The sequence below is a fragment of the Setaria italica genome, chromosome III (assembly GCF_000263155.2).
Source record: "Setaria italica strain Yugu1 chromosome III, Setaria_italica_v2.0, whole genome shotgun sequence".
NCBI lineage: Eukaryota > Viridiplantae > Streptophyta > Magnoliopsida > Poales > Poaceae > Setaria > Setaria italica.
In genome coordinates, this window is record NC_028452.1 from 23,236,354 (window position 1) to 23,260,322 (window position 23,969).

Consider the following 23,969-nt stretch of genomic DNA (forward strand, 5'->3'; position numbering starts at 1 on the left):
TGCCCCGTTTGGATACACAATGCTAAACTTTAGCATAGTGCTAAACTTTAGCACCCTCAAATGGAGTGCTAAAGTTTAGCACATTGGATGAGAAATGACTACATTGCCCTCATTTATGACTGGTTTGGGGAAAAGTGGAGAGGAGAGAGAGGGGGCAACTAGGGAAAAGGTGGGTTTGGGGACCACTTTTAGCACCCATTAGCACATTTTAGCACCCCTTGGGTGTGCTAAAGAAAACAAGGGTGCTAAACTTTAGCACTCACCTTTTAGCACCCCTGTTTGGGAGTTCAAGTGCTAAAAGTGTGCTAAAAGTGAGGTGCTAAAGTTTAGTAGCCCCTTTCCAAACACCCCCTATTAAGCCTAATTAGTCCATGATTAGACAATGTGGTGCTACAGTAATCATTTGCTAATGATGGATTAATTAGGTTTAGGGGGCGTTTGGTTCCCTTTGCTTATTTTTAGCATGTGTTACATCGAATGTTTAGATACTAATTAGAAGTATTAAACGTAGACTATTTACAAAATCCATTATATAGATGGAGGCTAAATGGCAAGACGAATCTATTAAGCCTAATTAATCCATCATTAGCAAATGTTTACTGTAGCAACATATTGTCAAATCATGAACTAATTAGGCTTAATAGATTCGTCTCGACGTTTAGCCTCCACTTATGTAATGGGTTTTGTAAAAAGTCTATGTTTAGTACTTCTAATTAGTATCTAAACATTCGATGTGATGGGTGCTAAAAATAAGCAAATGTAACCAAACGGGACCTTAATAAATTCGTCTCACGAATTAGCACAAGGTTCTGCAATTAGTTTTATAATTAGCTCTTCCCCTAATTAGCATCCAAACATTCAATGTGACACTGTTAAAGTTTAACACCTTGTATCCAACCAACCCTTAGATGGGAGGATGAATAAAGAAATAATTAATGTCTTCCGGTCTTCCTTAACTGCTTCTCTCTCCACTAATCTTTCCTCCATCCTCTCTCCACTAATCTTTCCTCCATCCTCTCTCCGTTGATTTAGGAATCAACGGCAGATTGAAATGCGCTCCGAGGTACGCAACCTCCGGAGGTGATTTTCGGGGTTCTGGAAGCCACGGCAGGCCAAAAAAAGGTGCGCGACGGAAGGGCCGAAGGGGCACGCGTCCGCCGCCCCGGCGCCACGCCCGTGCCAACCCCACACCCAATCCCGACGCTGCCGACTGCCGTGACCCAAGAGAGTAAGCATCTCTCTTTTTTTTTCCTTTTTATTTTTCCCTCTTTCACGAGGAGAGGTAGCGGCTCATAGCATGGACGGGATGGACAAAAATCTCTCAAACCGTATCCATTGATCCCTCTCAACAAGCTTTGCTCCGGTATTTATAAATATCTTTAAGTCTTAACTTTTTCTTAACATGGCCATACTAACTATGAAATTTACAAATTGTGATCTTACAATCAACTTGATATTTAATGCAATGGAGTCCATCCATACAACCAGGTCCATGGTTCTACGGAACATGGATTCAGTATCTTAATTTGAGCAAGTCACCGTAGGCCTGTCGGTGGGTATTCAAACACACTAACCAAATCCATGCCCATGTGAATTGGGTAGGGTATGGACATAAGTTTGTTTACCTAGAAAAATTGGATAAGTATGGATTCTACCCATTTAAATAGGGTACGGGGAGGATTTTCCTCATTTATCCACTCCTCAATCTTCATCCATTCTCAGTTGCCGCTTGGCGAGAAGGAAGCTAGGAACGGGAAGAACTTGACAACTCAATTCGCTCCATGGCTAGCGCCGATGTGTCTAGCGAGGTTGTGGCCTTCATCTCATTCGCCGTCATCGCCTTCCTTTCCTTTGTCACTTGCGGCGAGCTTGTTAATGCCATTGGCATTTATCCCATCAGCAGCGCCCCCCTCTCAGTCTGAAGTTTGAACCACCACATCCCTGTCGCAGGCTTGCAGCTCTCCAATTTTGATCCCCATATATGCATACTTCAAGTTCCTCGGCTTCTACTATGAATGGATCAATGGATGCTCCATGTGGATGGAGAATAGGGGGATTTATACGTCGAGGAGGCCATGAATGAAATGGGAAGTTGAGGGGACGAAGGAATGGCCAGAGCTGATCGGCTCAGGTGGGTCCAGACCGATCGGCCTGGCCCTTCCTTTCATTTTCTAGCTCTCTCATTCATCTCTAAGTATTTTATGTTGTTCTGGAGTCTTATTTTCACTTGTACGTGGGTGTGACACATAGATATCCTCGTGATAAGAATGGATCTTGATAACCTTCCAAATCTTACGCTTGCTTAGTCTTGATCCCGAGATTATCCTGCATTATCTTCAGAAACTTAGCCCTTAAGTTGTTTGGAGGAAGGTTCGTGGAAGCTGAGCACGAATGAGCACCAAGAGGCTCTGGGGGTGATCAGCTTGGGCTCCGATCAGCCAATGCCTTTTTTTGTCCTCGGTCCATCATCTTCTTCATGTGAAATGCTAATCACAGGTTTCATTCATTTATGCTCCAAAATAGTCCAATTTCCTGTAAAATCAGAACATAATGGCAGAACCACCCAAATTAAACCGGCTTAAGTGCGCTAACCATCCTCTTAATAGTTAATCCGATCAATACGCGCTTAAAATGATGTAATCTGACAGTTTGCTAGGTCAAGCCCAATTCAACCACTAAATATATCGATCAAAACAATACACCACAAGCCTCACACGAAGGTGAGCAGAGATAATACAAACATCACAAAGTTTACATAAATTAATGTACAATACTTAGCTTTACAAACAGAGTTTAAATATACGAATGGTACAAAGATTTTGAACGCACGGCTGAAAGAAAATTGAAAACCAAAGGTAAAGCTAAGCTAGACGATAAACTATCAACAACGACATCACAATAGTATACTAATACTCAGCAAGTCTAACCCGACTATGGTATATACTTAGCTGACTCCTAGCATGAAAGGCTTTTGGTTTGCTGGATTTATTTTGCAGAATGGAGCTTACTACAAGTAGATCCTTTCAATATTTAGCTTAGGTTTAATATGTAGGAAATACCAACTAGGTTTGCATAACTAACAAGAGCAAGCATGGTATACAATTAATCAATAAAGGATATCATAAACATATCTCATGTCATAACCATTCCATTCTCATTCCACTTCTTTACTACGATGTGACTAAGTGATCAAGGTTCTCTTATCTGAGAGGTACGACGAATCGATCTGATTTTATCCCTTGTAAGGTAAACCTAATCACACGACATACGCATACCCCATCGAGTAGCGCATGGCAACCGTTCTCTTAGCGAATGCTAACATTTGAACCGCCTCGCGACCCTCAAGTACTAGTCCCCACAAATATCCCGATGGGTCAGACATGAGTTATAGACTAGTACTCGATGCTGAAGTTAGGATCAAGCTGTTTTCGCGCACTAAGGTATGTAGGTTTACCGGTTTCGACTACCTCCTACTCCCAGCATGTGATTAGTACTGTTCAAACTTGATCAGCACAGCCAACAACGGTTCGGGCCTTAACCGACACAGGTGGAGGCTTACTTTCCATCCATCTCATATCCTTAACCAATTCATCTCCACACGGTCTCTATTTTTCATTCCCCAGCAATTCATTCTCAAGTAACTTTGCCATAAGTATCAAGGTCCTATATCTTGCGAGTGACAGGAAATCACTCGACTTCTACCAAATCATAATTAAGCATAGCAGTACTAACGACCTACACGTACTAGTATACTCATGGGACCCTATGGATCATGTATCTAGGGTTTCATACAACTCCTATAAACATAAATGTCTAAATACATAATTAAATATTCATCGCATAAGTTGAAATAAAGGTCATGCTCTGGGTGCTTGCCTTTCAACTATGATGTTAGTACTTCGAAGGTCTTGGGCCCTTCCAACCTTGGGCCGGGTATTCGGACTGCTCCAGCTGGTCCTTCTCTCCTTGCTTAGCCACGATCCAGTACACCACGTTTTCAGCTAATGTTTCCAGCTACGGAATCTACGTGTATGACACGATGCAATGCAAACTAGTAAATAAGTTGTAAACATGAAAATGCAGTCGCTAACCGAGTAAGTGCATAAAAGAACTATACCAAGACGCATGATGCAAGATGGTGACCAAATTTGCAAAACATAAATTTTGCATGGAACAAACAAGCTAAAACAGTAAACAACCATATATACTTATCTTGGAAAGATCATTTCAATTGATTAAGCTATTAACAAGCATGGAATTGCAATATTAAAATCACAGGTTGAGAAAAAATATGAATTAATTTGCACTGATAAAGGTCAACAAGATAAGATTATGAGAGTTGAATTTGCATCAAAATAAGTTTCCATTATTGAGATATAGTTTAAGTAAGATAAGGTGCTATAAAACATATTAATTCACAAAAGGCATGTTAATCAACTAGAAAAACATGGATAGAAGTTTTCAGAGATTCTACACAGAAAATATAGAGTAACAAAAGTGGTTTCATCATTTTATCATTTTTCTGCTAATTACTTTGCAAATAATAAAATTAAGACATCAAACAAGAGATAGCTTGAAATCAGTATGGAAATCACATAGTTCATCTATTCAAGCTACAGATATGAAACACCCATGATGCATGGAAGCTAACAAAACTAGTTTCATAATTTTTGGAGCAACCTACAATTGACTATTCATTAAACAAGTGTAGCACAAGATAAATTATAGAAAAAAATATACAACAGTGACATGCACACACACTCATTTTTGTATAAATCTAGATTGCATCAGGAAGCTATCAAAACTTATTTTGCATTTTTATCATTTGTCTACAAATTACTATGCAATTCCAAAGTTTGCAGCTATTTAAACATAGGAGAATAAAGAAAACCGAGGTCATTTTGCATCTAGACCCTTAGATCAAAAGTTTTTGATCTTTGCACTCAGGTCCCTGGATCTTTGCCATAACCCCCCTCTCCTACTCTCATCACTCACCCACACACAAAACAGGGGCCGGCGGCACATGGCCGGCTGTGGCCGCGGGCGAGTGCCCGGCGAGGCAGCGGAGGAGTGGTGCTGCGCGGGGCGGGGAGTCTAGCAGCGAGGCAGGTGAGGCATGGAGCTCACCAGCAGTGGCGGCCCGGCGAGGAGGGGACGCACGGGAGCTCCAGGGGCGGCGGCGGGCCGGCGGACGGGGGCGGCACGGGGAGGCCCGCACGGACGGAGAAGATGGCCGGTGATGCGCAAAATGGGTGCACGGTGTCAAGTAGAAGCTTAGCGCATGACGAATCGGCCGAAGACGTACCGTGGCCGGCGAATCGATCTGGCGAGCGAGCTCGGGTTGGAGGTAAGGGTGGCCGCGGGATCTTGAATCCCCGGCGCCAGGAGCCCAGACGGCGGATAAGAGGTGGTCGAGGGGGTAGGGGAGAAAGTTAGGCAGGCATGGGCGGTGGTGCTTTGAGGATGGTGAAGTGGAGGCAGGGGATTGGGCCGGCGGCAAGAAGAGCTCGCTCTGCTCGGTGCTTCTTTGGCTGGAGAAGGAAGAAGAAAGAAGAAAATGGGAGGAGAGAAGACTAGCGGCTGGGAAGGAGATAAGGCCGGGGCTTGGCGTCCGTGCACTGCCGGACTATGGCGAGGACTTAAGAGCAGTGGCGCGAGGACGGCCGAGGACGAGCGAGCAGTTGGCGGCACGGCGGCATGGGCACCGGCATGGGCAGTAGGAGGGAGAAAGGAGGAGATGACAGGCGGGCCCGACGGCATATTTTGAAATAAACTTCCCCTTCAAACGAACTAGCTACATTTGCCTAAAATTTGACCAAAAATATTCATTAGAAAGAACAGGAAGAAACTTGAATCACCTCTAGAGCTGATCATATTTCACACAAATTTAAAAGGAAAACAGTTAAAATTGAAACTTCACCAAATTTTTAACACAAGTAAACATCACCCAAAAATTATGCAAAAATACTTTAAATTCACCATTTTGCATCTAGCATTTAAATAAATTAACAGGAACCACAATTATGTAGCAAAAATTTAATTTACTTCACAATGTTGAATTTGGACAGCAAACAACAATTAAAGAGCTTAAATAAATGCAATGAAATGATGCTCAAATATGCTAAGGAGGTTCATGATGCCTAAGATGAACACTCGAGGCGTTACAAACATTCTCTAAACCACAAGGTATATGCAAAAATGTCTTGATTGTTAGGTATTATCAATAGTAATGGTGTCATCTATATGCTAATATTGAAGATAAACAACGATAACAACGCCGAGAGAAGAAAAAGAAAAGGAGAGAGAAGGTAAGAAAATGAATGGAGTGCTGAAATAGCAGACCCACCATGTGGGAAGAAAAAGGAGCAGCCGAGCATGCAGTGGAATCGAGTTGGAAAGAGCAGGCTGATAATGTGCATGCTAATAACATTTAACATAAATATTAAAACTATTTGCCTACAGGTTTTTAGACACAACTTTGGTCATCATCAGATCAAGATGAACATTCCAAAATTAAAATTATGTGCATTCTAGATTTCTAAAAATACAAATATTTTGCTTCTACAATATGCAAGAGTATATACATCATCATAAGTTTTTATAGTACATAAAAAATATGTGCACACAACGTGAGAGGTGAGTAACACACATATAAATAAGTGGAAGGTTTATCTGAAGCTTGGTAGGTAGAAACAGTCGTAACAAAGTATTATAATCAGAATGTTATCAAACGAGGGAAATTTTTGTTGGATTTACTAAGACTTGTCAAAAAGGTCATAGAGAAATAATGTTGGAAGAGGGATAAATATGGAAGTTAGACATTTAGATAGTGGGTATGTGTAAAGGCAAATGGGTGGTCCCAAGATACAAAAGAAGTTCTCATTATCGAATTTCACATGGTTGTAAGCATGAGTATGATATTAACAAGAACTCCTGGCCAATCATGAAGTTTCAAGAACCGAGGTGCATTCTTCTTTTTTACTTTCTTTTTCATTTTTTGTTTCTTTTATTCTTTCAATTCTCCCCTTTTCTTTTTCTCAATTCTTCTTCTTCTTTTTTAGCTCCTCGTATCTTGTCACCACATGTGTTGCACATGGGTGAGGACTCGATGACGAGCGTATTATTAAGCCTACATTTCCAAAAATCCTATTGGGCGATCATGCGTCGCTGCTTAATAATGAAGACCAACGAATGGAGACGTGGCACCTTCTCCTCCACACGTTATATTATTGCGTTGATAAACCCGTCGTCTTCAACCTCTTGGACCGCCACCCCCATCTCTCTCCCCCGACCCATTCCTCCAACTCACCGCCAAATCGGAAGCCCGTTCCTCCACCTTGCGGGGCAAATCGGAGTGGTCTGGGGCCAGGTTATTAGGCCGAGTTGGGGGGGGGGGAGGGGTCTCCATGGCTGCCACCGGCAAGCCCGCAAAATGAGAAATCTATGACCATGTGGAAGGAAACTCATGATTGATTCGACACATAATACGCGACAGCCCTACCATTTTCATTTTCTTTTCTCTTGCTGTCATCCTCTTCCCCTTCACCATTTTCACCCTTCTCTTTCTCCCCAGATCCACCACTGAGGTAGGCTTCCCCGGTGGGGAGCTCCACGAGCAGGCCAGTTGCGCCCGCCAGTAAGCGCGGGAGCAGCAAGGGTCTATACCCAATGTTTAAATAGGTGTGTACCATGCTCTGGAAGAAGTATACTAAATGTGTGCTCCCCCATGCTCACAGGCCCCACATTGTGTGGAAGAAGTATTAAGGGCCTGTGAGCGCGGGGGAGCAGCATGGTACATAATGTGTGCTCTAGAAGAAGTATGCTAAATGCTTTCTACACAGAGTACCTTGTGGATTGTTGATGTGGCATTGATTCCTCGTGTTTCATTTTTGTAAGTGCTTTACATACGATGTGTCAATGAGGTTGATTTGTATCAGTGAGCTCGCAAATACAATAGTGGTATACACTCAATTGCGAATTCACTGTACCTAGCAGCAATTGTCGGTCATACATCTATGGGCCCACCAGGAGACTTGGATAGTCCTATAATATGGGGCTGTAGATCGAGACATGTTAGACATGGAGACTACGGTGCAGAACGGCATGGTCTACGTGGAGGACAAGAACTAGTCGAGGATTAGGAAACTACTCGTAGCAATTAGAGTAGAACCCTCTAGTCGAATCCGACTAGTATTCTTGTAAACAACCGACCTGTAACTCTGCCCCCGGTAATATAAGGCAAGGTAGGGACCCCCTCCAAACAACTTCAATCAATACAATCTAACCAACACACGGGATGTAGGGTATTACGCGACATAAGCGGCCCGAACCTATCTAAATGGTGTGTTCAAGTTCACCTTCGAGTTCCTGGTCTTTGGCGAGCCGCACGCTTAAAACACTACCTCAGGTACCCCCTCGCTAGGTTGCCAGGTCTAAATACTGACAGCTGGACATCAAGCCAACCGTCGCGTTCGAAGCAGGCACGACATTCGTCTTCGGCTCCTGGGTCTGCGTCACGGACATTGCTAGAAACTTCCACCACCACATTGCGCCGGCCCCGGAGGAGAAGCACTACGACATCAACCTCTATCGCCAAGCTTTGGTGAATTTCATTGAAAAATTCAACAAAATTTTCAACATCTTCCGAGGCCCAAGGGACGAGTCCGAGTACAACTCAACTTCTTCCACCAATCGAACTGGTTCCCACAAGCTGGCACTTAAGCCATCGTGTGAATCGGTCTATGATACAAGTCGCTTCCCGCTTGGACTCTGAAACTTGGGTGCTGTCTACCAAGCTACCCTATCCAGATCTCAGTCCAACTCAAATTTGATCGAGAAACCCTACTACTACTCAGATCCGGATGAGGAAATCCCTTTATAAGGTCCACAGCAGGGCCTGGTAATCACATCTACTCCACAAGGCATATTCGTTTATTGGCCTGACATGAAGCTATCTGCTCTCGCCAAGGACGACGAGTCACGCCTTGTCGCGTACCTTGATACTCTCCTATACCAGGAGGGTACCCCTCTGTCTCCTATCTACGAAGATGACGGTCCCACAGAGATTATCACGTCAAGCTCGAGTAGTTTTTCTTCAGAACGGAAACTACTCACTATCATCGCTCCTCAAGAGGGCGACGGTGAAGAATCACCAAAAAGGAATCCATGACGCAAGCGCCACCCAGATGACATGTCAGCGGATGAGCTCTCCGCCAACATACAAGGAGAAGAGATCGAGAGTCAAATGACTTGTGTCAGCGAATAAGAAACGCGACACGAGTAGATCGTCACCGCTGGCTTGCATCTGATCTACCCATGATGAACTTAGGACATGCGTTTAAAGCAGTTCAATTGTGTCACCATCGTACTCCTCTCACCACCGTCGCATCCATTGACCTAATTACTCGGGCAATGCCACAAACCAAGTACACCAGGCAACTGGCTATATTGGCGGAGCATGTGTACGAGCAACTCGAACAACAGAACCCGATCAGCTCGGTTCGACGCACCTCTTCCCATCATGGCAGTAGTGGCAGGCATCCAAGTCGCAACGAGGGTGCCAAACCTAGTCAAAACGAGGTTCTCAGAATTGAGAACCCCAGAGCAAGTCAGCACAGGGCAGAAGGTAGTCGGACGGGACCCTCGGGAGGCTGCGGCCATCATGGGCTCCACCAAGAACTGGAACAACCAGTGCACAACCTCCATCAGCAGATCAACAACAACCACAACGCTCGTGACATCATTGAAGGGTGTCATCGTGAGCGTGAACAAGAAGTCGAGTTTGTGGGGGAAGATTCCGACGGGTTCCCCGCTTTCTCAAAACGAGTACGCAAAATGGTTCTACCCGACAAGTTTAAACCCCGGGTATTACCAAGTACAACGGCAAGCAGGACCCAATCCAATGGCTGCGGTACTACTCGTTGTCAGTTCAGGCAGCGGGAGGAAACGATGATGCTAAAGTCATTTACTTCCCTATCTGCATGGAGGCCGGGCCACTCACATGGCTCGAGTCCTTAAAGAGAGACTCCATTGACACATGGAGTCAACTCAAGGCGGCGCTCACAAATAACTTCGCAGGAGCAATGCAACGTCCTCGCAATAGGATCGACTTGTCCCAAGTCAAGCAGCAACAAGGCGAGACCCTACGCAGTTATCTACACTGTTTCTTCGATAAGAAGGCCACTATCATGGATATCACGGAACGGGATGCCATAGAGCGCTTTCAGAATGGTCTCTATGACTACTGGATGTTCCAAGATTTGGGCAGAAGACGCCAAGAAGATATCAAGTCTCTCAAGACCGTGATACAAGCCTGGACGGATGAAGAAGACAAAGAGATCGAGCAGTTCGAGTCTAGTCGTAATAGAGGCCAGAAGAACAACAACCAGAACAACGGGCAACACAACGATAAGAGCCGCAACGATCGCCCCAATGACAATCGAGGCAACTACTCGGGTGGTCAAAATTGTAAGAGGAAGCCAGACAATACTGTCGTGGCGATGTCCTAGTCCTCTAAGAAGAGCGGCGAAAATCAAGAAAGGACTCCATCCAAGGAGCTCCTAAAGAAGCATTGCTCGTGGCACTCACACTCCAAACACTCTGCGATGGACTGCTATAACCTTCGTAGAGTCATGAAAGATCTGCATCACCGTGAGATTGTTGCTGGGCCTCCGCGTTCTCCCGGCTGCGGGATTGTTGCTTCTGGCAATAAAATTATTGTGGTATGGATTTTGGTTTTTTAATTGAATATGCCCATGTACCTTCATTTTATAAACATAATTTTTTGTTTATTGTGGTTTTTCAAACACGTGCGTGCACTTTACTGGTTATGTAAAACAGAACTTTTTGGAACTCCGCTTGTTGGCCGGAGATGGGCCCGGGAGATCCGCCTGGTCCACACAAAACACAAGGGAGGAGATGTCTGTGCTAGTGTCTATTGGGCCTTGGCCTTCGTTCATCGGCTCTCGGCTGCCCGACGACGCTTCTCCTCTCTCTTGGGAGCTGGCTCCGGGCATGGTTCCTACCTAACGCCGCCGCCCCCGCCGCCGCTAGCGAGACGCTCCGCCCGCCGTCCCCCAACTCCCGTACACCGGTCAGATCCTCCACGCGGCCTACGTAGCCGGTCACCAGAGTGGACTCGCAAGAGCCGGCAACTGCTGACCCGTTAATCTCCGCTCCAGTCTCCACTCCACGTCTCCACGACCATTGATACAGGTCAGTTCCGTAAGGCCCGCCTTATCCGATTATGCTATCGAGCTTGGTATCAGCGGCCAATTTTCAGGACGGGTGAATTTGGGATAGTAGCCAACCAGGATGAACTAGGAATTATCTTTTTCTTTAGTAGAATGCCTCACTAGTAAATGCTAAGACCATTCTGCACTTTATACATTGCAAGTTAATTTGCAGACAATCATACTGACTCGATGCAAAGAGCGTCGCCCCAACAGTAAATTCTGTCGCTTAAGATTAAAGGCAGCCTCTTGTAATGCTCTTTCTTTGAACAAAAGTACAAACCACTTGTAACATTCTAGGTGTTGCATTACATACGGATACAATGACCAATACCTTCACAAGTAAATGTTGGAGACATCTCCTTCCACATGCAACCCATTCCAAGGGCACAAGGATATTCATTAATGTCCTGCTGTGTTTACTTTACATTCATATGAGTTAGTATGCTGCACAACCTGTACTAAGCAGTGAGCTTCAACAATTAAGTGGATGCATAGTAGAAGGAAAATTACTCAAAAGGCTGAAAAGGTGCAAAGTTAAATTATGGTTCCTTGGCACATGCGCACTGAACCCTGTTTATTTTCAGCTTTCTGCAACCTCTCAACATCACAAATTCCACCATTTGAGTTTAGATTCTGAACATTTGTCTACACACAATATTCCCCGAACATTTCCTCACCAGCACATGAAAGTCATCTATGACGGGAACTTTGAGTGCTAGTTGTCTTCCCAAAGCTTCTCATTCCTATTTGAATTTTCTTTTCTATCGAGCTAAAAATGAAGAATCAATAGTCTTTTTAGAAGAAAATACATGCACTGGTCTAGCAAGGTTATGTGGTAGGGATGAGAGCAGATATATAGTCTTTCATATGGTGTAAATGGAGGTCGATATATGGTTACTTACTTTTAGTTTTATAGGTGCCGACATCTTCATATATAAGTATTTAATTTTAACATATATGAACATAATTTACTTCGGAAATCACCTCCCCTCAATGTCTGGATGTTGATTTTTATTTCTTTATTGAGAGCTGAAATTGCTAACAAATATCATGTTACTTTATGTTTAGGAAAAAGGAGCAACAAGTAGATAATCCTATGCACTGATTATCTTGAAGATGATCTCCTTATTACGAGTGTTGATTGATCTTTCATCTGGGTGCAGGATCACTGCTGAAAGAAAGCATACTGTCATCATGGTTCACTTCAAGAACAGGTATATGGTGATGGAGGTCTTCATTGATGTTGGCAGAGGTGAATCTGATCCTGTTATCCTCACTCAGTTCAATATAACCAAAGTAATCAGAGACAGCATTCAACTCAACTTTGGGGAGTGTGGCCTAGCTGCATCTCTTGGATCATTGCAAGGTAATAAATACTAATAATTGTCTGTGCAGGATTTTCCATAGCGCGTTTAGCGTTTAATACTGACTATTTTAATTTAGAAGTACTAAATGTGCCAATGTTCAGTGAAGTATGTTAACCCTGTAACAAAGGTTTGCATAGTCCGAGTGTCACGTGAAGACCACCAGAAAGTATGGACCACAATTACAATGGTCAGGTCCATTGGAAAGATTCCAGTATCATTCAACCTGCTGGATGTGAGTGGTGAGTGGTTCTCTCAGATTGATGACAGTACCATGGTTGCAGTAATTTTTGCTCGGTTGTTTGATTGTGTCCAATAACCCTGAATCTTCTCTGAAATATCTGAATGATGTCTCTTGTATTGTCTTTTTCTACATGGGGAATTAGTTAGAAGTAAATGCGATTTAGAAAGGATTTGATATGGCCATCTTATGTCAGTATATGAACTACTGTAAAAAGCTATCAAGAGAGTTGCATGCTTTTTCGCTGAAGGTTATCATCCTAATGAGCTGAAGCAAAACTGATTGGGTTATTAATAGTGTAACCTGGTTCCACAAGTCTGCAAGCTTAAGATTCTTTAAATGAAATTAGCATGGTTACCCATTGAGCGAAACATAGTTATTTTCCTCAAATATCAGAATGGCTAGTCTCAATCTTGATGTGATATTTTAATTTATGTTTTTTGTATCCTTTTGTGTCCAATTGGCTTGTTTTTCCTGTCTTTTTACTATATTAGGGGTAACCTATCCTGTTGCATTTTTCAAAAAAGAGATGTATGCCTGTTTCTTTTCAATATTCTCTATGATATTCCATGGAACAACTGCATTCATTATTCATGTCATATAGGTGAAGGTCGCATAGCATCTATACCATACATATCAAATACAAGTTGAGTTTGTCTAAACAGTATTCGTCATTTAGAAGTAGAACTCAAAAATTTACATTTCGCAGTGTTTTTCCTGCTTAAACTCCATGATCAGTGCTTCCTTAAGTAAAAGGGCTGCTATTTTTTAAGGCCACACTGCCACTGCTGAGCTGATCATCACATTCACTTTCTAGGAAGCATCAGGGCGTGCAAGGCAGCTGCCATGGAGTGCGAGGAAGCGAAATATGAGCAATACAAGTTGGCTGGCGGTGATTGTATCACGCCAGATATCATCCAGTGTGTACAGAGCTGCTTTGACAAAATTAGAGGGCTAGAGAGCTAATGATTTGGTATTTGTTCTCCTGTTTGACTCTAGCAATCTCTTTTCTATGGATGAAAGAAAGAAAATTAAACATTCAGCGAGGTGTGTAGAATCGAGGGCCTAAGCATTCAGTGCTGAAGCTGCACACGTCTTAAAGTGTCCGCGATCCACATAAACAGACCCATAAAAATGTACTTTAAATTCACACGACCCATAAGAATACCTAAGGCCAGTCTTAATGGGATTTCATGGGAAGTTTCATGAATATTAAATTGTAGAACACATCATCAATTTGCTGATAAGAGAGAGAAACGCCCATGACGCGGTTACCAGGTCCGATGAAACGCTACGAAACACAGTGAGACCGTCTTCGTTTCATCGCCGGATCTGCTGCAGCTCCGACGCGTCGCCTCCCTCACCCTTCCCCGCTCTCGCGCTCCAAATCATGGGGCATTCCCTCACTCTCCCCTCCAAATCCCTCGCTCCAAACATTTGGTGGGCACAGCAACGCGGGGAAGAGCGGGGGGAGCTGCGCGAGCTATCGGCGGCGCGTGCTCAATGGAGCTCCTTGCTTCGGTGGACGCGACGATGCGGAGGAGAGCAGCAGCTCGCCTCTCCCCATATCCGACCAGCACGAGAGAGCGGCGGCGGCGCCCGCGGACCTCGCCTCTCTCGATTCATGGTTCTACATGGTGTGTCGTTAAACTCGTGATTCAAAAGTTTGGTCTGTCTTTTGTGTGCTGCGGCTTGCAGGCAGGATGAGGCCATGCTCGAACGAGAGGCTTGCGAGCAATCGAAATCCATGACTCCATGGAGCAACCACGTTGGCTCCACTGCCTGCAAGCTGTTCGAGAAAATGTCGAGGTAAGTTCCACAGACCTGTTCCATGCCATTCACGTCAGGCCTCAAGCTAGTTTAGCTTAGCAATTCTGCAACTGAAGTTGAGTTTTTTTTTTCCCTCAATCATATATATATAGTCCTAACCAGTGACTCCACATTGAAACAAACCTGAAGCTTAGATATGGCATTTACCTGTGAGTACTATGATGATTTTCACTTGTGTCCTTGACTAAGCAGAATGATGTGTACTCCATTTTTTCATCAGTGGTAGCTTATACTTGTTACCTGTATTTTGTGTGCTTGAAATTTAGTAGACACCCGAAGCTGAATGCTCTCTTGATTGCACTTCCAGTACAGACCTGCACTTTTCTGTCTGATGTGTGTTAGCTTGTTTTACTATAATGTCGGCCTCCTACTTTTATTGATATATGGCCTTTGCAACCTTGAGACATTCATTTCAGCATTGTTTTATGCTCACTTGGCTTTCTTGAGATATTCCATATTGCATGTGTACATGCACCATACGTTTAATTTCTATGACCTTGACCTGGTGGGCATGCAATTGTTATAAGCATGCATGTATGCATGTTCCTTATACTTTTGAGTAACTGGCACTTGATGGAGTGTAGCTTGCCTCATTTTGTCCTTCGTGAACCAGGTGTAGCCTCGATAGCATAAATCGCTGCCAAGTAGTGGTCTATGTGGGAGCACTTGTGCATATATAACAGCACAGGAGAACATTCAAGCATAGATATATGGACTACAGGATGTTACTGTAGAACTTTGCACTTTTACGAAAGTTGTGATGTTCTAAAAATGGGTTTGCTAGGTGTCATATACAAGGAACAGGTGCCAATACTTGTCATCATATAATTGCTGGTTGGGGCGCTTTTGTACTGGTTATCTCGTATAGTCAATACTATGCTGGTTACTGAGCTGATACTTGTTGCCATTTTTGAAGAAAAAACATGGGCAAGCATTTAAAAAAGAACAATGAAAGATGATATTTCTCTATATATTACAAATGTTCTAGCAAGCCAGTAACTGGTGGTAGTGTAGTGCATAAGGAATGAGGAGAGATCATTGCTATTTTAGTTTTCGGTGTTCACATTCACTACTTGCCTTAGGACTAATGAGTAATGACTCTTGTTTATTGGACATAAGAAAATTTGGGTTGGGAGAAATGACATGCTGCAAAGGCCACACCAGTTCAATGTGCACTATTAGATTTTGTTGTTCAACCAAGTCTCCTTTCTTGTACTTTGCAGAACCTCTACATCAAATTGACAAATTCAAAAGGCTCAACGGTTGCTCCTCCAACAATTGTTCAGGCCTCCATTATTCTTGAAGTTGGGAATCACCAGCCATCCGTTCCAAGGATGAAGCAGTTGGCCCAAACAATTGCTAATTCGTCCTCAGGAAACTTGGGACTGAATCACACTGTGTTTGGCATAGTGGGGGTGGTACTAATGCACCTAGTCCAGCACCTATGCCTTATCAAGATAACCCTCACCACCACCACCACCACCATCACAATAGTCATGAGGAAAAGAAGCATTTTGCTCCATCTCCTGCTCCTGTACATTCTCCTGTCCAACAGCCCAAATATAGATCTCCATCCCCATCTTCTCCATATGGATACACCAGCAAGTCAAAGAATAAAGCTCCTGTAGCCCCAGCTGCTGAGCCAGTAGCTAGTAACCACCATTATGCTTCACCTGCAACCACACCTCGTCCAGTGCCACCACCATCCATTAGTCCATTGCCTTCCGTTCATCACTCTCCTAATAATCCCAGGAGACACAATAGCGCCCCTGCTCCTTCTCCAGCACTTGCGAAGCCCCACTTGCATGCCGCACCTCTCATTCATGGACATCTTGCTCAAACGCCAGCTGCAGCCCCTGCTCCTCATTCATGTGAGTTGCTTCTCCCTTGATCGGCTGGTCCTTGTTTGAATATCCTCAACTACCATGTGCTATTATTTTAAAACAATACTTGTACATAAAGATTATGGAGTTAGTGGTTACTTTTATTAAATATCTTTTTTCTTGTAGCTCTATGCCAGATTTGAAGAATATCTTCGGTCAAAAGAAATAGAAGAATATCAAATCTGTGAAACTTTTCTACTTTTACCGTAGTAATTTGCTACCAGCAATAGGTTAGACATATTGAATTGAATGGAACTACAATAGTGCAAAGTGTCTAATCATTTCATTCACTATGTCAGCCTTGCCACCATGCTAGTTCCTCTAACTTTGAGTCACAGCCATGTGGACCTCATCAAATGCTACCTTGTATCTCCTTTTCAAACGCTATCGACATTTCCTCTCTTGCTACTAAGTACTAACCGGATATTGTTTGTGCAATTGCAGCATATGCCACCCAAAGGCATTCTTGTCAATGGCAATGGGCCCTCGCACTGCTCATGTGTATGCTGATGGGTCTGCCATGACGAAGGCGGTCGATCTAAGCTAAATATAGTCCAGAACAGGCAGAAGATTTGCTGTTCTGAGACGGTGGTAGGCGCAGAATAACATACCCTAGCTGGAGGTGATGGTGTATACTTGGATAGCGTGTGAATATGGATCGGGGATATAAAGCAGTTGCTGGGCATCTGTGCGCATGTGTATAGTGACCAAAGCCAGATGCGGCAAGCCCTTGTGTGCTGCACATGTGTTTGCCCTGCATTCGCTTTGTAACGGTGCTCGAAACACAGAAATGGTGGGATCCAGTATAGACGCTTATACAGTTTTGCACGAGATTTTGCTTTGGCCGATATACGCTCTGCAAAACTTCGAAATTGAGCTCTTTGCGCAGTCTTTCTACAACTAGATAAGCCAAAACTCTGGATGTACCTAAACCAGGGCAGAGCCAAATTCAGAGCAAAGGAAAATTCTTCCGCAAGGTCAATGATGATGCATACACTGAAAACACTTAAAAGCCAGAAATAAAAAATTGTTCACACATGAAATGGTTCATGAAAGGAGAAATAAAAGAACAATTGAATGAATTAATGTCTGATGTACAAGGGGTCTGATGGTACAAGTGCTACAACTATGCTGCGACGAAAATACACAATGTGACAGTTTTCAAGAATGTGAATTGAACAAAGATACAAGAGCCGACACTGACAACAGTGTGGTGGGAGGCCAGATGAAACAATGTAACGATCAATTATGACACATATGTACCGATTTTCCTGATCGTGTGAGCGTACACCAGAGTCGCTTTGTCAGAAAGGTTTACTGTGCTTGCTGTTGTCTCGCTTGAGCTGTACTTTCAATTTTTTACCACCTAATTGGAATCCATTCATCATACTAATGGCAGTTTGTGCAGAAGCTGGAGAATCATAGCTTACAAAACCTGTACAGATTCAGGAATAAGTTAGCAAGCCATGTTTCCAAGACGACTTATCATCCAAATTCAAGCTAGGAAGAATTAGTTACCAAAGCATTTACTAACACCAGTCGCCTTGTCTACAAAAACTTTAGCACTCAAAACTCTACCAAAACTCTGAAATGCACTTGCAAGATCATGGTCACCAAATTCTTGTGGTATGTGGTATATGAACAAGTTGGCTCCAGGAGGACCTGTACATGTGACAACCATTTCTAAGACAGAAATTTTCAAATAATGATGCATCTAAACAAATATAAGAATTTTTCTGTTAGAAACAAAGTTAAGAACTTATACAAACTAAAATAAGTAATCTCATGAGTATAGAAGACAGCAAACCTTCTATCTGGGGACCAGGATTGCTGCTGGCACCCGAAGACGTGGGTGAATTAGCATTTGAATTTTGAACTTTGATTGGATTGTGAGAATTTGCAAAAGGACGATTGTTAATAGCACCACCAGGATACGCTCCAGGATACTGCATGCCAGGCAAAGGTGAATAGGGGCTTCCTAACTGCGTTGAATTAAATGATCTAGGAGCTGAATTAGGGGAAAGCTCGGAATTAGCTCCACGGATTGAGCTTCCTTGATTAACAGGCTGAACCATGTTCTGGAAGGCAGCTTGATTTTGCATAGGAGATAGAGGAGGGTACTGCATAAGTCCATAGGTTCCTTGTGGCTGCACAGAGCAATATAAGTAGAGCTATCATCCACAATGCCAAACAAGTTAAATACAAGAAGTGCTGTAGAGGCACTTTACATGCATATTGCCATACTGCATAACTTAGTTTTTCGGTCATTGCATATTTTATAAAATCCAAGAAAAGTTCAAGTAGCATCCTTATTTTGGTTATAGACCTATAGTGCACGAACATAAGGATGATGCAAACTTTGCAATTCAAAAGAATGCTCACTTCTGTTGAGCGTGGGAGCAGCATATGAAATATTGTCATGGAGCTATCTTGAGAACAAGTTGGGACTACTACACTTCTCAAATTAGCCGCTCAATGTAACATGCACTAACCAACCTCAAGATCTTTATGCATAATTTACCTGGTAGCCAAATCCATTGTACTGAGGTACATATCCCATCTGTAAAGCTCCAAACAATGAGGTCTGCTGCATGGCATTTGCATTCAACATGTTAGAGGACTGGAATTGAGCTTTTTGTGCTTTTCGAGCCTGTCTTTCCTTTTCGGTATCAGCCCATTTCACAACCAAGGGAACACTTGAACCCTAACAAAAATGAACAGGGCATGTTAGGTTTATGTAACTGCTCATGAAATTTTAGAAGCAATAATCCAAAAATCACATGATGCCAAAGGTATTAATGATTCATGGTATGCATCAATATCTTCATCAAACATAAGACAAAATGCCATGAAGGAAATATCTTTTATCTAAAAAATAACTGCACGCAAGAGCTACTCTAGAAGACTGGAGTCCAGCATGCATAACTTTACTTGAATCTATCAGATTATGTTCAAGTAATGAACGAAGTGGAATCCAGAATTGCTGGCTCTAAATATTTAGGAAAATAGGACAGAAGTCACAAGTCAGTACCATCAGAAGATGTCTTAAATTGGAAATATTAACCAATGTGTGGCCGATAAGTGGTGCCTGGGGTTACATGTCAGCAACACATAAAAATTTTGAACTAAGGCGATGTTAAAATTTAGCAAGGCCCATGCTGCTTTGTTTGAGCATCTTCTGTCTGATACTGACAGCGAGTGCAATATTCACTTAATACCAATGCAAGATTTGGGCTAACTACGCTAAAACAATTTGGATCATGCTTGTGGAGTTGTGGCAGTAGTCTTATGATTTAAGAAAACTGGGTTGCATAAACCCAGTTTAGAGTAGGTGGGGTTATGTGATGTTTTCAGGAGAAGTGGAGTGAAATATTGCCACCACAAACAGGAAAAGAAAAATGGATCCTTAGTTCTAACAAACCTCTATCTTGTGCTTTCCATTTAGAGCTTCTATTGCAGCTACAGCTTGCTCCTTGGTTTCATATTTCAGAAAGGCACAGCCAGCTGCAACATCCACGGATGATGAAATTAAATGTACAGAAAAGTGTAATAAAAGTGAATAAGCAATCGATCTTCCATCCCTATCTACTGTCGCCACTAGATAAATATACCTTTGCTTGCCTGCTGCGAACCTCTCAAAATCTGCAAATCTTTGATATTCCCATATTGTGAAAATAAATCAGTCATTTCAGCATCTGTTACATTTTTCGGGAGCATTCCAACAAAAAGCTTGTGCTCTGGAAGTAACCCAACAAAAACATGTCAGTGGAAATGATAAATAACTGAGCCAAGATCAACGCACAAATTTGTTATAAACGATACAATTTTGGAGATCCTCATACCCAATCTTTCCAACTCTCCATCAGCATATTTTACTTGCAATGGACTTGATGCCTGGTTTAAAACAGAGAAAAGATGAGAAAAAGAAACATTTAAAGCATCAGGGAGAAGTAAAAGATGTTTGACAATATAATAACTTAATAATTGTGTTAGGAATTTGAAATAATTCCTAAATGATTGGTTGCAATTTTATATGGAGGCCCTTAAAACTTTCTTTGAAGCATTTCAAAAATTTCCCATCCTTAGAAGCATGTTAATATATCACTGTCAGAGAGTGCATCGGCAAACGGCAATGGCAAGTTTTATTTTGATTTATTCAGATTCCTAAATTGCACTTCTACCATTGACTGCTCAAACTAGACATCTAACAACAATATGGGAATGCTAGTGTTGAGTTCAGACCTCTAAGTTTACTATGTAAGCAGTTGATTAGTTTGGAGATAGATTTGAACACAGACAGTACCAGCTCGGCACAATATGTTAAGCAAAATTCAAAGCATTGCAATAATTCCGGACCCCAAAGAAGATAACCTAGACAGGCATTATAGAGGTGAAACAAGCAGGGTTGATAACTTATAGAGGGATCGGTCACTACACTGCGCCCAGGAAAATATAGGTGAAACAAGCAGGGTTATGACCACATACCCCAGTTAGTGTACACTTGTTGTGATATGCAGTCACTGCCTTGTCCGCCTCCTCCCTTGATGGGCAGATCAGGAAGCAGCAACCTGCAAAGTTCCAGTACACTTAGATCAAAGATCAAATTAAGGATACAAAAGGGTAGGAGGCTAGCAGCTTGCCATCTGCAGATTAAATATCCACATTATATAGCATCAAATTTTTTAATTTATGCCAAATGGCATTCCAGTTGAATTTTGCACATGAACAACATGTGTGCAATGAATTCCTTTACGAGAACAATGAATTTTTTTTTCGTCCTCAAAAGCAGCAAACATGTGTGCAATTCAGTTGTCCCTAAATTTTACCCAAAACACATGTAGAGAAAATGTAGCTTTGTTCAGTTCCCACTTCCCAGTTAGTCTGTGCCACCAAAGACAGCCTATATTCAGCGGGCCAAGTGAAATCAACCAGCTCGAATCGAAGCTCAACTCCTCTAAATCGCAAGAATTCAACACAATACCAAATCTTAAGTTTGCACCACAAGGTATGCCAAGTGGAACCAAAACTGGAAAGTCTGATCTAGCCCTACACCGAAAAAAATCAAAAGATGAGCACTGAATATAAGCACACAGAATTTTGCAACATCGTATGCCAGCTTTGGCTCAAGAACCAGTAATTCAAGCAAACAAACACTGAAGGGGAAATGCCCTGAGCTCAAATGGCAGAAAAACGAGGAGTTTCAAGCAAACGCAGCAACTCCTTACATAGCACGACCAGAAGCCTACAAAATTTACTAGGGGCGCGCTGGATCAGAATTTGACAAAGTTGACCAAGGCTTTCTCGCAACCACATGGAGCTCGCGTCACGGCGTCGCATCCCTCCAGAGCCCACAGAGAACAAGAGTACCACGAATTCAGCGCAAAAGGTAGCAAAATCCCCCAGAAAGCGCGAAATTCCCAACCGCATTGCACAGGAATGGCCAGCCAACCAAGCAACCAATTCCCAGAAAAGCACGAGGCCTTTCGACCCCGCCGGAGCATCCGCGAACAGGAAGGCGGCAACTCGAGCTCTGCGGCGACATTGCCCCGGACCAAGCTCAGAGCCCAGCTGAGAGCCCCCCCGAGAGCAAGGAAATCCTCCCCCCATAGAAAAGCGACGTACGGACGACGGAGCCCCGGAGCTCCGTCTCCGCCGCTTCCCCTCAGCGACCCGCGGCCCAGATCCCGCGCCGAGGGAAGCCGCCCCGCGCGGGAGTCGCATTGGCGGTGCGGGCGAAGGGAAATCCCCGCGCGGAGGTGCGGTGAGGCGTACGGATCCGTTACCTCGCGAGACCCTAGTGGCCCTGTCGCGGATGACGGTGACCTCGTCGACGAGCGCCACGCGGCTGAACATGGCGGCGAGCTCGGACTCGGTCATCTGCTTGGGCACCTGCCCCACGAACAGCTTCACGCTCTCCCTGCCGCGCCCCTCCGCCGCCGCCACCCCGGCGCCGGCGCCCCCCGCCGCCTGCTGCTGCTGGTCCCTGTCGCCGCCGTCCTCCGCCATTGGCCGGGCGCTAGCTGGCTGGCGGGCTGGCTGGCTGGCTGGGCTAGGGTTTGCGCGCGGGAGGGGGGGGCTGGTTGGTTGGTCGCCTCAGGGCGGAGGAGAGGAAGGAAGGGCGGGGACGGAGACGGAGCCGCGGGGTTAATACTTGGTAAATAAATGGCGATTTTAAATTAGCGTGGCGTGGTGATGATGATGGGGAGGGTGGGGTGACGAAGAGGAAGGAAGCGGAGGACAAACCGGTGCTCGTGGTGTGCGGTTGCCTGCCTGTGATTGATCTCGCTCTGCGGCCCAAGCCCCTCCCAACGGTTTCCTTGCCCTCTCTCTCTCCTTTGTCGTCTTCTTCTGTCAGGGCTTGTCCCGATCCTGGGGGCAGCGAAAACTATGTCCGGTTAAATTGGGTTCTGGGAGCATTGCCATTTAAATAAAATCTCCTGCAGTTTTTATTTATTTATCGAGTGCTAGGAGTTATCTGGAACGTTAACGTTGCACGACGACGGGGCAGGCCCAAAGCCTCAAAGGATAACGACAATGTTCGTGGTAAGATGATCGAGAAATTTTGTGAAAAATGCGTCTAGGCAGAATCAGTGTAAAGCTCGATTCAGACATCCGTTTTTATGATTTATCACACAAATGCTTTAAAAAATTATTATCACACAAATGAGCCTGAGTTTAGCTCATGCAATTAATTAAGGAGAAATGAACTAAAATAGCATGCTACGTAGTTAATTAGCTATTTGAAAGCACCATTTGGTACCTACCGAGGTCACATTCGGCTCAAGAGTAGATGAGATGATGCGGTAAGAAAGTTATTAGGGGTAAGAATGGTCACTAATGCTATTTATGTAAATGTTGGGAGTGAAATAATCGTTGGTTCCATGTGTTCATCCCGTGCCCCAATGTGAATGGTGACAGTGAAAATAGTTGTTGTAGATTGCTAACCGTGGGACGGATTCTCCACCAATCATGCTGTTATGGAAAGGGACAGATGAGCTACGCATTGCAGAAACTTGACAATTCGAAGGCTTCAAACTCTCCCTCTCAAACCTCCTGTCTGAGAGCTGGCATATACCACTCTAAAACTGCTAGGGGTACCAAAATTAGGAGTGATACATGTTACTCCCTTTTTTATATGGCGTACACATTAAATAAATATTGCAACATGACATCTATTGTGGAAATTGACAATAATATTGTAATAAGAGAAATTTATGGTCAAAGTAAACCTTCTAAAGGCTTTTTCTTCCCAAATTCTACTAAGGGAGAATACATATAAGGTTGATGGTGAAAACAAAGTTATTCCTAGGGATTACCTGTGCAAAAGATACATCTCTCTCTCTCTCTCTCTCTCTATATATATATATATATATATATATATATATATATTGCTTAGATGTGACCTCAACAATGATTT

The 23,969-nt window shown here is 43.5% G+C and overlaps 2 protein-coding genes across 2 annotated transcripts; one reads left to right on the plus strand and one right to left on the minus strand.

Moving 5' to 3' along the window:
• Nucleotides 1-10,943: 10,943 nt before the first annotated feature.
• Nucleotides 10,944-17,398, plus strand: LOC101776177 (probable ribonuclease P/MRP protein subunit POP5). Its single transcript, XM_022825097.1, has 6 exons — nt 10,944-11,214; nt 12,398-12,600; nt 12,703-12,840; nt 13,657-14,648; nt 15,893-16,540; nt 16,997-17,398. Exons 2-4 carry the CDS (start codon nt 12,429-12,431, stop codon nt 13,803-13,805), a joined length of 459 nt encoding a protein of 152 aa, XP_022680832.1. The 5' UTR covers nt 10,944-11,214; nt 12,398-12,428; the 3' UTR covers nt 13,806-14,648; nt 15,893-16,540; nt 16,997-17,398.
• A 197-nt stretch (nt 17,399-17,595) lies between these two features.
• LOC101775777 (RNA-binding protein BRN1) lies at nt 17,596-22,731 on the minus strand. The gene is made up of 9 exons (XM_004962195.4): nt 22,336-22,731; nt 21,038-21,120; nt 20,395-20,446; nt 20,164-20,289; nt 19,974-20,056; nt 19,074-19,256; nt 18,360-18,699; nt 18,071-18,214; nt 17,596-17,987 (listed from the first exon to the last, which is right to left on the minus strand). Exons 1-9 carry the CDS (start codon nt 22,556-22,558, stop codon nt 17,857-17,859), a joined length of 1,365 nt encoding a protein of 454 aa, XP_004962252.1. The 5' UTR covers nt 22,559-22,731; the 3' UTR covers nt 17,596-17,856.
• Nucleotides 22,732-23,969: the final 1,238 nt, after the last annotated feature.